Source organism: Salmo salar, chromosome ssa07 (genome assembly GCF_905237065.1).
Source record: "Salmo salar chromosome ssa07, Ssal_v3.1, whole genome shotgun sequence".
Classification (NCBI taxonomy): Eukaryota; Metazoa; Chordata; class Actinopteri; order Salmoniformes; family Salmonidae; genus Salmo; species Salmo salar.
In genome coordinates this window covers 2,458,998-2,471,807 of record NC_059448.1, presented here as the reverse complement: position 1 = coordinate 2,471,807, position 12,810 = coordinate 2,458,998, and the positions used below count along the sequence as shown (strand labels likewise).

Below are 12,810 nucleotides of genomic sequence, written 5' to 3'. Positions count from 1 at the left end.
CTCGCTATATAATACCTTAGGTGAGGTGATATTTCCAGTCCTCTATATGTTATATAATACCTTAGGTGAGGTGATATCTCCAGTCCTCCCTATATAATACCTTAGGTGAGGTGATATCTCCAGTCCTCTCTATGTGTTATATAATACCTTAGGTGAGGTGATATCTCCAGTCCTCTCTATATAATACCTTAGGTGAGGTGATATCTCCAGTCCTCTATGTTATATAATACCTTAGGTGAGGTGATATCTCCAGTCCTCTCTATGTGTTATATAATACCTTAGGCGAGGTGATATCTCCAGTCCTCTCTATATAATACCTTAGGTGAGGTGATATCTCCAGTCCTCTCTATGTGTTATATAATACCTTAGGTGAGGTGATATCTCCAGTCCTCTCTATGTGTTATATAATACCTTAGGTGAGGTGATATCTCCAGTCCTCTCTATGTGTTATATAATACCTTAGGTGAGGTGATATCTCCAGTCCTCCCTATATAATACCTTAGGTGAGGTGATATCTCCAGTCCTCTCTATATAATACCTTAGGTGAGGTGATATCTCCAGTCCTCTCTATGTGTTATATAATACCTTAGGCGAGGTGATCGCTCCAGTCCTCTCTATATAATACCTTAGGTGAGGTGATATCTCCAGTCCTCTCTATATAATACCTTAGGTGAGGTGATATCTCCAGTCCTCCCTATATAATACCTTACGTGAGGTGATATCTCCAGTCCTCTCTATATAATACCTTAGGTGAGGTGATATCTCCAGTCCTCTCTATATAATACCTTAGGTGAGGTGATATTTCCAGTCCTCTATATGTTATATAATACCTTAGGTGAGGTGATATCTCCAGTCCTCCCTATATAATACCTTAGGTGAGGTGATATCTCCAGTCCTCTCTATATAATACCTTAGGCGAGGTGATCGCTCCAGTCCTCTCTATATAATACCTTAGGTGAGGTGATATCTCCAGTCCTCTCTATATAATACCTTAGGTGAGGTGATATCTCCAGTCCTCCCTATATAATACCTTACGTGAGGTGATATCTCCAGTCCTCTCTATATAATACCTTAGGTGAGGTGATATCTCCAGTCCTCTCTATATAATACCTTAGGTGAGGTGATATTTCCAGTCCTCTATATGTTATATAATACCTTAGGTGAGGTGATATCTCCAGTCCTCCCTATATAATACCTTAGGTGAGGTGATATCTCCAGTCCTCTCTATATAATACCTTAGGTGAGGTGATATCTCCAGTCCTCTCTATGTGTTATATAATACCTTAGGTGAGGTGATATCTCCAGTCCTCCCTATATAATACCTTACGTGAGGTGATATCTCCAGTCCTCGCTATATAATACCTTAGGTGAGGTGATATCTCCAGTCCTCTCTATATAATACCTTAGGTGAGGTGATATTTCCAGTCCTCTATATGTTATATAATACCTTAGGTGAGGTGATATCTCCAGTCCTCCCTATATAATACCTTAGGTGAGGTGATATCTCCAGTCCTCTCTATATAATACCTTAGGTGAGGTGATATCTCCAGTCCTCTCTATGTGTTATATAATACCTTAGGTGAGGTGATATCTCCAGTCCTCTCTATATAATACCTTAGGTGAGGTGATATCTCCAGTCCTCGCTATATAATACCTTAGGTGAGGTGATATTTCCAGTCCTCTATATGTTATATAATACCTTAGGTGAGGTGATATCTCCAGTCCTCCCTATATAATACCTTAGGTGAGGTGATATCTCCAGTCCTCTCTATGTGTTATATAATACCTTAGGTGAGGTGATATCTCCAGTCCTCTCTATATAATACCTTAGGTGAGGTGATATCTCCAGTCCTCGCTATATAATACCTTAGGTGAGGTGATATTTCCAGTCCTCTATATGTTATATAATACCTTAGGTGAGGTGATATCTCCAGTCCTCCCTATATAATACCTTAGGTGAGGTGATATCTCCAGTCTTCTCTATATAATACCTTAGGTGAGGTGATATCTCCAGTCCTCTATGTTATATAATACCTTAGGCAAGGTGATATCTCCAGTCCTCGCTATATAATACCTTAGGTGAGGTGATATCTCCAGTCCTCTCTATATAATACCTTAGGCGAGGTGATATCTCCAGTCCTCTCTATATAATACCTTAGGTGAGGTGATATCTCCAGTCCTCTCTATATAATACCTTAGGTGAGGTGATATCTCCAGTCCTCTCTATATAATACCTTAGGCGAAGTGATATCTCCAGTCCTCTCTATGTGTTATATAATACCTTAGGCGAGGTGATATCTCCAGTCCTCTCTATATAATACCTTAGGCGAAGTGATATCTCCAGTCCTCTCTATGTGTTATATAATACCTTAGGCGAGGTGATATCTCCAGTCCTCTCTATATAATACCTTAGGCGAGGTGATATCTCCAGTCCTCTCTATATAATACCTTAGGCGAGGTGATATCTCCAGTCCTCTCTATATAATACCTTAGGCGAGGTGATATCTCCAGTCCTCTCTATATAATACCTTAGGCGAGGTGATATCTCCAGTCCTCTCTATATAATACCTTAGGCGAGGTGATATCTCCTGTCCTCTCTATGTGTTATATAATACCTTAGGTGAGGTGATATCTCCAGTCCTCCCTATATAATACCTTAGGCGAGGTGATATCTCCAGTCCTCTCTATATAATACCTTAGGCGAGGTGATATCTCCAGTCCTCTCTATGTGTTATATAATACCTTAGGTGAGGTGATATCTCCAGTCCTCCCTATATAATACCTTAGGTGTGGTGATATCTCCAGTCCTCTCTACATAATACCTTAGGTGAGGTGATATCTCCAGTCCTCTCTATATAATACCTTAGGTGAGGTGATATCTCCAGTCCTCTCTATATAATACCTTAGGTGAGGTGATATCTCCAGTCCTCTCTATATAATACCTTAGGTGAGGTGATATCTCCAGTCCTCTCTATATAATACCTTAGGTGAGGTGATATTTCCAGTCCTCTATGTTATATAATACCTTAGGTGAGGTGATATCTCCAGTCCTCTATGTTATATAATACCTTAGGTGAGGTGATATCTCCAGTCCTCTCTATATAATACCTTAGGTGAGGTGATATCTCCAGTCCTCTCTATATGTTATATAATACCTTAGGTGAGGTGATATCTCCAGTCCTCTCTATATAATACCTTAGGCGAGGTGATATCTCCAGTCCTCTCTATATAATACCTTAGGCGAGGTGATATCTCCAGTCCTCTCTATATAATACCTTAGGTGAGGTGATATCTCCAGTCCTCTCTATATAATACCTTAGGTGAGGTGATATCTCCAGTCCTCTCTATATAATACCTTAGGCGAGGTGATATCTCCAGTCCTCCCTATATAATACCTTAGGTGAGGTGATATCTCCAGTCCTCTCTATATAATACCTTAGGCGAGGTGATATCTCCAGTCCTCTCTATATAATACCTTAGGTGAGGTGATATCTCCAGTCCTCTCTATATAATACCTTAGGCGAAGTGATATCTCCAGTCCTCTATGTTATATAATACCTTAGGTGAGGTGATATCTCCAGTCCTCTATGTTATATAATACCTTAGGTGAGGTGATATTTCCAGTCCTCTATGTTATATAATACCTTAGGTGAGGTGATATCTCCAGTCCTCTATGTTATATAATACCTTAGGTGAGGTGATATCTCCAGTCCTCTCTATATAATACCTTAGGTGAGGTGATATCTCCAGTCCTCTCTATGTGTTATATAATACCTTAGGTGAGGTGATATCTCCAGTCCTCTCTATGTAATACCTTAGGTGAGGTGATATTTCCAGTCCTCTATATGTTATATAATACCTTAGGTGAGGTGATATCTCCAGTCCTCCCTATATAATACCTTAGGTGAGGTGATATCTCCAGTCCTCTCTATATAATACCTTAGGCGAGGCGATATCTCCAGTCCTCTCTATGTGTTATATAATACCTTAGGCGAGGTGATATCTCCAGTCCTCTCTATGTGTTATATAATACCTTAGGCGAGGTGATATCTCCAGTCCTCTCTATATAATACCTTAGGCGAGGTGATATCTCCAGTCCTCCCTATATAATACCTTAGGTGAGGTGATATCTCCAGTCCTCTCTATATAATACCTTAGGCGAGGTGATATCTCCAGTCCTCTCTATATAATACCTTAGGCGAGGTGATATCTCCAGTCCTCTCTATATAATACCTTAGGTGAGGTGATATCTCCAGTCCTCTCTATATAATACCATAGGCGAGGCGATATCTCCAGTCCTCTCTATATAATACCTTAGGTGAGGTGATATCTCCAGTCCTCGCTATATAATACCTTAGGCGAGGTGATATCTCCAGTCCTCTCTATATAATACCTTAGGCGAGGTGATATCTCCAGTCCTCTCTATATAATACCTTAGGCGAGGTGATATCTCCAGTCCTCTCTATATAATACCTTAGGTGAGGTGATATCTCCAGTCCTCTCTATGTGTTATATAATACCTTAGGTGAGGTGATATCTCCAGTCCTCTCTATGTGTTATATAATACCTTAGGTGAGGTGATATCTCCAGTCCTCTCTATATAATACCTTAGGCGAGGTGATATCTTCAGTCCTCTCTATATAATACCTTAGGTGAGGTGATATCTCCAGTCCTCTCTATATAATACCTTAGGCGAGGTGATATCTCCAGTCCTCTCTATATAATACCTTAGGCGAGGTGATATCTCCATTCCTCTCTATATAATACCTTAGGCGAGGTGATATCTCCAGTCCTCCCTATATAATACCTTAGGCGAGGTGATATCTCCAGTCCTCTCTATATAATACCTTAGGCGAGGTGATATCTCCAGTCCTCTCTATATAATACCTTAGGCGAGGTGATATCTCCAGTCCTCTCTATATAATACCTTAGGTGAGGTGATATCTCCAGTCCTCTCTATATAATACCTTAGGCGAGGTGATATCTCCAGTCCTCTCTATATAATACCTTAGGCGAGGTGATATCTCCAGTCCTCTCTATATAATACCTTAGGCGAGGTGATATCTCCAGTCCTCCAGTTGCTCTCTATATGGTGCTGTTGTACGTAGGCACTCTTCCAGGGTGAGTGGAGGAAACCAGGTTTAAGAGTCTTTCTTCTCTTCACAACCAGGGGCTCTTCAATACCTGGTTAAACACAGGGGTTAAGTAACAGTATTACTGACATAAAACAGGGTTAAACAACAGTATTACTGACATAAAACAGGGTTAAGTAACAGTATTAATGACATATAACACAGGGGTTAAATAACAGTATTAATGACATAAAACAGGGTTAAGTAACATTATTACTGACATAAAACACAGAGGTTAAGTAACAGTATTAATGACATAAAACAGGGTTAAACAACATTATTACTGACATAAAACAGGGTTAAATAACATTATTACTGACATAAAACACAGGGGTTAAATAACATTATATATATATATATGTCACTTTTTGATGTGACCTGACCAAATTCACATATAAAATGTGTGTAATAGATCTGTCATGAGGTAGAATCTGTCACTCTCATTGAAAGCAATTCTACGTCTGTTCTATGTGATCTATTTCTATGCTTCATAGAAACATTAACACACAGATATGGGGGTGGTAGCAATAACATTATTGTTGACAACCAGGGGCTCCTCGATACCTACAGAGAAATATAGTTAAATAAATAACATTACCAAGAGAGAGAGAGAGAGACAGAGAGAGAGACATCAAGCATCTTTGCTATCGCTAGCTCAATGGTATGGGTTTAATGTAATGCTAAAAGCTATTGCTAGCTGCTAACGCATTGGGTATGGGAGTAATGTAATGCTAAAGCTATCGCTATCGCTAGCCACTAAGCTCATTGGTATGGGAGTAATGTAATGCTAAAGCTATCGCTAGCTGCTAATGTATTGGTATGGGTGTAATGTTAGCGATAAATCCATCTGACAGGCAGAGAGCCCAGTGCTACTCACAGACAGACACAATGAGAGCTGATGCCCTGCAGAGTGGATGAGTGGTCAGTCAGAGGTGTGTGTGTGTGTGTGTGTGTGTGTGTGTGTGTGTGTGTGTGTGTGTGCCATCTTGCTAGATCTTTCTAGATGGTGCCAACAAACACAAATCGCCCTGCCAAATTTCGCAGTATTTTGTCTTTTTTTTGTTTGTTATTTCTTAAATGATTTGCTCAGAACCTAAAAAAAAATTAAAAATTATTACTTACTGCCGGAATTTTTTTTTTTTTTGGGGGGGGGGTATTAATTAGATCGGCAGTCATTCAACAGAAATCTGAGCAGAAATTCGACTTCCCTGACGTGGATCCGTTGTTTGACCTTCCCGATGCAGCTCTATTCATCCCGGGGGGGGGGGTTTGCACCAAAACGCCAACGCCGGACGTAGAAGGACTGGGGTCCTAATCAGACTTCAGCGGAGTGCATACCATCCACCGATTCCGAGTATATTACTCTAACGGTCAGTCCCTGGACAATAAAGTTGACGAGCTCAGGGCGAGGATCTCCTTCCAGAGAAATTATATATTTATTGCATGTGGAGACTTTAATAAAAGAAATCTGAGGAAAATGCTACCGAGATTCTATCAACACACCTCCTGTGCTACACGGACCCTTGATGATTGCTACTATCCCTTATGGGATGGCAACATGGCCCTCTGCCGCCCTACCTTCGACAAAATCAGATTATGCCTCCATTCCGCTCCTCTCGAACTATAGGCAGAAACTTAAACAGGAAGTTCCCTTGGTAAGGACTGTTCAACATTGGTCTGACCAACCGGAATCTATGCTTCAAGATTATTTTGATCACGCAGACTGCAAAATGTTCGGGGTCGCCTCAGAATAGTATCGACATATACACTGACTTGATGACTTGGTTCATAGAAGATGTTGTTCCCACTGTGACGAGTACAATTTATCCAAAGCAAAAACCGTGTACAGATGACAGCTTACGCGCCAAGCTGAAAAGCGCGAACCACCACATTTTACCAAGGCAAGGTGACTGGGAACACGGACGTGTACAAACAGACCAGCTATGACCTTCGTAAAGGCAATCAAGGAGAGAAACGACATTACAGAGTAGAGTCACAATTCAAAAGGTTCAGAAACGAGACGTAAGTGGCGAGGAATCCAGAAAAATCATGAATTATAAAGGAAAAGCCAACCACATTGCAGGCCGACCCCAAGTGGTGAAGGTAGGCAACGACACCTCCTCCACGCTGATCCTCAACACTGGGACCCCACAAGGGTGCGTGCTCCTCCCCCTCCTGAACTCCCTGTTCACACACGACCACGCAAGTCTCCAACTCAATCATCAAGTTGGCCGACGACACAAGAGTGATAGGCCTGATTACCAACAATGAGACAGCCAACAGGGAGGTGGTGAGGGCCCTGGCAGAGTGGTGCCAGGAAAATAACCTCTCACTCAACAAAACAAAATGATCGTACAATTCACTGATAATAATGCTCGTGTCGACGTGCCCGGAAATGCATGCAATAAGCAAGTTAGCTATCTGCTTAGCTAGCTAACTATGTGACCTGTTAGTAAAGATTACATCAAATCAAAATTACATTTTATTGGTCACATACACATGGTTAAATCAAATCAAACTTTATTTGTCACATGCGCCAAATACAACAAGTGTAGACCTTACTGTGAAATGCTTACTTACAAGTCCTTAACCAACAATGCAGTTCAAGAAGAGTTAAGAAAATATTTAGCAAATAAATCAAAGTAAAAAATAATACAAAGTAACAATAAAAATAACAATAACGAGGCTATATACAGGGGGTACCGGTACAGAGTCAATGTGGAGGCTATATACAGGGTATTACAGTACAGAGTCAATGTGGAGGCTATATACAGGGTATTACGGTACAGAGTCAATGTGGAGGCTATATACAGGGTATTACGGTACAGAGTCAATGTGGAGGCTATATACAGGGTATTACGGTACAGAGTCAATGTGGAGGCTATATACAGGGTATTACGGTACAGAGTCAATGTGGAGGCTATATACAGGGTATTACGGTACAGAGTCAATGTGGAGGCTATATACAGGGTATTACGGTAAAGAGTCAATGTGGAGGCTATATACAGGGGGTACCGGTACAGAGTCAATGTGGAGGCTATATACAGGGGGTACCGGTACAGAGTCAATGTGGAGGCTATATACAGGGGGTACCGGTACCGAGTCAATGTGGAGGCTATATACAGGGGGTACCGGTACCGAGTCAATGTGGAGGCTATATACAGGGGGTACCGGTACCGAGTCAATGTGGAGGCTATATACAGGGGGTACCGGTACCGAGTCAATGTGAAGGCTATATACAGGGGGTACCGGTACCGAGTCAATGTGGAGGCTATATACAGGGTATTACGGTACAGAGTCAATGTGGAGGCTATATACAGGGTATTACGGTACAGAGTCAATGTGGAGGCTATATACAGGGTATTACGGTACAGAGTCAATGTGGAGGCTATATACAGGGTATTACGGTACAGAGTCAATGTGGAGGCTATATACAGGGGGTACCGGTACAGAGTCAATGTGGAGGCTATATACAGGGGGGTACCAGTACAGAGTCAATGTGGAGGCTATATACAGGGGGTACCGGTACAGAGTCAATGTGGAGGCTATATACAGGGGGTACCAGTACAGAGTCAATGTGCAGGGGTACAGGTTAGAGGTAATATGTACATATAGGTGGGGGTGAAGTGACTATGCAAAGATAATAAACAGCGAATGGGTAGCCATTTGATTAATTGTTCATCAGTCTTATGGCTTGGGGATAGAAGCTGATAAGGAGCCTTTTGGTCCTAGACTTGGTGCTCTGGTACCGCGTGCCGTGTGGTAGCAGAGAAAACAGTCTATGACTTGGGTGACTGGAGTCTGACAATTTTATGGGCTTTCTTCTGACACCGCCAATTATATAGGTCTTGGATTGCAGGAAGCTTGGCCTCAGTGATGTACTGGGCCGTACGGGCTACCCTCTGTAGCGCCTTACGGTCAGATGCCGAGCAGTTGCCACACCAGGCGGTGATGCAACCGGTAAGGATGCTCCCGATGGTGCAGCTGTAGAACTTTTTGAGGATCTGGGGACGCCAAATCTATTCAGTCTCCTTAGGGGGAAAAGGTTTTTTTGTGCCTCTTCATGACTGGTCCAAAACACACAAAGGCATTCTATAGATAGATAGATCGTTGGTGAAGTGGACACCAAGGAACTTGAAGCTCTCAACCTGCTCCACTACAGCCCCGTCGATGAGAATGGGGGCGTGCTCAGTCCCTCCTTTTCCTGTAGTCCACGATCAGCTCCTTTGTCTTGCTCACATTGAGGGAGAGGTTGTTGTCCTGGCACCACACGACCAGGTCTCTGACCTCCTCCCTATAGGCTGTCTCATCGTTGTCGGTGATCAGGCCTACCACTGTTGTGTCGTCAGCAAACTTAATGATGGTGTTGGAGTCGTGCCTGGCCATGTAGTCATGGGTGAACAGGGAGTACAGGAGGGGACTGAGCACGGTCAGCGTGCCGGATGTGTTGTAACCTACCCCTACCACCTGGGAGCGGCCCATCAGGAAGTCCAGGATCCAGTTGCAGAGGGAGGTGTTTAGTCCCAGGATCCTTAGCTTATTGATGAGCTTTGTGGGTACTATGGTGTTGAACGCTGAGCTGTAGTCAATGAACAGCATTCTCACATAGGTGTTCCTTTTGTCCAGGTGGAAAAGGGTGGTGTGGAGCACAATAAAGATTGCATCATCTGTGGATCTGTTAGGGCGGTATACAAATCGGAGTGGGTTCAGTGTTTCCGGGATGATGCTGTTGATGTGAGCCATGACCAGCCTTTCAAAGCACTTCATGGCTACAGACGCGAGTGCTACGGGTCGGTAGTCATTTAGGCAGGTTACCTTGATGTTATTGGGCACAAGGACTATGATGGTCTGCTTGAAACATGTAGGTATTACAGACTCAGTCAGGGAGAGGTTGACCATGTCAGTGAAGACACTTGCCAGTTAGTCCGCGCACGGTCTGAGTACACGTCCTGGTAATCCGTCTGGCCCAGCGGCTTATTAAAGGTTTTGTTCACATCAGCTACCGAGAGCATTGTCACACAGTCATCCAGAACAGCTGGTGCTCTCATGCATGCTTCAGTGTTGCTTGCCTCGAAGAGAGCATAAAAGGCATTTAACTCGTCTGTTAGGCGTGTGCGTCACTGGATAGATCGTGTCTGGGTTTCCCTTTGTAGTCTGTAATAGTTTTCAAGCCCTGTCAGAGCCGGTGTAGTACGATTCAATCTTAATCTTCTTAATTAATTATTGATGCTTTGCCTGTTTGATGGTTCATCTGAGGGCATAGCGGGATTTCTTATAAGTGTCCGGATTAGTGTCCCGCTCCTTGAAAGAGGCAGCTCTACACTTTAGCTCGATGTTGCCTGTAATCCATGGCTTCTGGTTGGGATATGTACGTACAGTCACGATGGGGACGACATCATCGATGCACTTATTGATGAAGCCGGTGACTGAGGTGGTGTACTCCTCAATGCCATTGGATGAATCCCGGAACATATTCCAGTCTGTGCTAGCAAAACAGTCCTGTAGCGTAGCATCCGCATCATCTGACCACTTCCGTATTGAGCGAGTCACTGGTACTTCCTGCTTTAGTTGTTGCTTGTAATCAGGAGAATAGAATTATGGTCAGATTTGCCAAATGGAGGGCGAGGGAGAGCTCAGTAGCTCAGTTGGTAGAGCATGGTGTTTGCAACGCCAGGGTTGTGGGTTCGATTCCCACGGGGGCCGGCACAGAAAAAAAATAAATGTATGAAATTGTATGAAATGTATGCATTCACTACTGTAAGTCGCTCTGGATAAGAGCGTCTGCTAAATGACTAAAATGTAAAATGTAAAAAAAAATCTCTGTGTCTGGAGAAAAGGTGGTCTAGAATTGTTTTTCCCCTCTGGTTGCACATGTGACATGCGTGAGTTGTACCCTCCTCTCTGTGTGTGTGGTATGTACCCTCTATGCATGCATGCGTGTGTGTATGTGTGTGTGTGTGTGTGTGTGTGTGTGTGTGTGTGTGTGTGTGTGTGTGTGTGTGTGTGTGTGTGTGTGTGTGTGTGTGTATGTATGTATGTATGTATGTATGTATGTATGTATGTATGTATGTATGTATGTATGTATGTATGTATGTATGTATGTATGTATGTATGTATGCATGTATGTATGTATGTATGTATGTATGTATGTGTGTGTGTGTGTGTGTGTGTGTGTGTGTGGTACCTACCCTCCTCTCTACCCTTCTCCCTCCACAGCATGTTGTCCTCAGCCAGTATCCTCCAATAGGAACAGGTCTGAGCAGCCTGCATCAGATCCCTGGGCTCCAGGAAGGTCAGGACATACAGGGCCAACTACAGGAGAGAAACACACAGTCACACCAACTACAGGACCAACTACAGGGCCAACTACAGGGCCAACTACAGGGCCAACTACAGGGCCAACTACAGGGCCAACTACAGGAGAGAAACACACAGTCACACCAACTACAGGACCAACTACAGGGCCAACTACAGGGCCAACTACAGGAGAGAAACACACAGTCATACCAACTACAGGGCCAACTACAGGGCCAACTACAGGGCCAACTACAGGAGAGAAACACACAGTCATACCAACTACAGGGCCAACTACAGGGCCAACTACAGGGCCAACTACAGGGCCAACTACAGGAGAGAAACACACAGTCATACCAACTACAGGGCCAACTACAGGGCCAACTACAGGGCCAACTACAGGAGAGAAACACACAGTCATACCAACTACAGGGCCAACTACAGGGCCAACTACAGGAGAGAAACACACAGTCATACCAACTACAGGGCCAACTACAGGGCCAACTACAGGGCCAACTACAGGAGAGAAACACACAGTCATACCAACTACAGGGCCAACTACAGGGCCAACTACAGGGCCAACTACAGGGCCAACTACAGGGCCAACTACAGGGCCAACTACAGGAGAGACACAGTTAAACCAACTACAGGGCCAACTACAGGGCCAACTACAGGGCCAACTACAGGGCCAACTACAGGGCCAACTACAGGGCCAACTACAGGAGAGAAACACAGTCATATCACTGACCTATCACCATTTAACAACAATCACATCTACACTACCGTTCAAAAGTTTGAGGTCACTTAGAAATGTCTTTGTTTTTTAAAAGAAAAGCTGAATTTTTTTCTGTCCATTAAAATAACATCAAATTGATCAGAAATACAGCGTAGACATTGTTAATGTTGTAAATGACTATTGTAGCTGGAAACGGCTGATTTTTAATGGAATATCTACATAGGCGAACAGAGGCCCATTATCAGCAACCATCACTCCTGTGTTCCAATGGCACGTTGTGTTAGCTAATCCAAGTTTATCATTATAAAAAGGCTAATTGATCATTAGAAAACCCTTTTGCAATTATGTTAGCACAGCTGAAAACTGTTGTCCTGATTAACAAAGCAATAAAACAAACTGAGAAACAGATGCCTCACAAGTCCTCAACTGGCAGCTTCATTAAATATTACCCACAAAACACCAGTCTCAACGTCAACAGTGAAGAGGGGGCCTCCTGGATGCTGGCCTTGGCTAGGCAGGTGTCAAAGCACCAGGATGCCGCTCTAGGCAGAGCAGTTCCTCTGTCCAGTGTCTTTTTCCCATCTTAATCTTTTCTTTTTATTGGCCAGTCTGAGATATGGCTTTTTTCTTCGCAACTCTGCCTAGAAG

At 43.3% G+C, this 12,810-nt stretch overlaps 1 protein-coding gene across 2 annotated transcripts in view; it reads right to left on the bottom strand.

The window, feature by feature from the left end:
• The window catches only part of LOC106591915 (F-box/WD repeat-containing protein 7), an 85,750-nt gene that overhangs the window by 62,034 nt on the left and 10,906 nt on the right, over positions 1–12,810 (bottom strand). For both annotated transcript variants that reach the window (XM_045721402.1, XM_045721403.1), the window contains exons 4-5: positions 11,321–11,444; positions 5,048–5,184 (exon numbers count right to left, since the gene is read on the bottom strand). In XM_045721402.1, the coding sequence (XP_045577358.1) occupies positions 5,048–5,184; positions 11,321–11,444 (261 nt within the window). The remainder of the gene's footprint in view (positions 1–5,047; positions 5,185–11,320; positions 11,445–12,810) is intronic.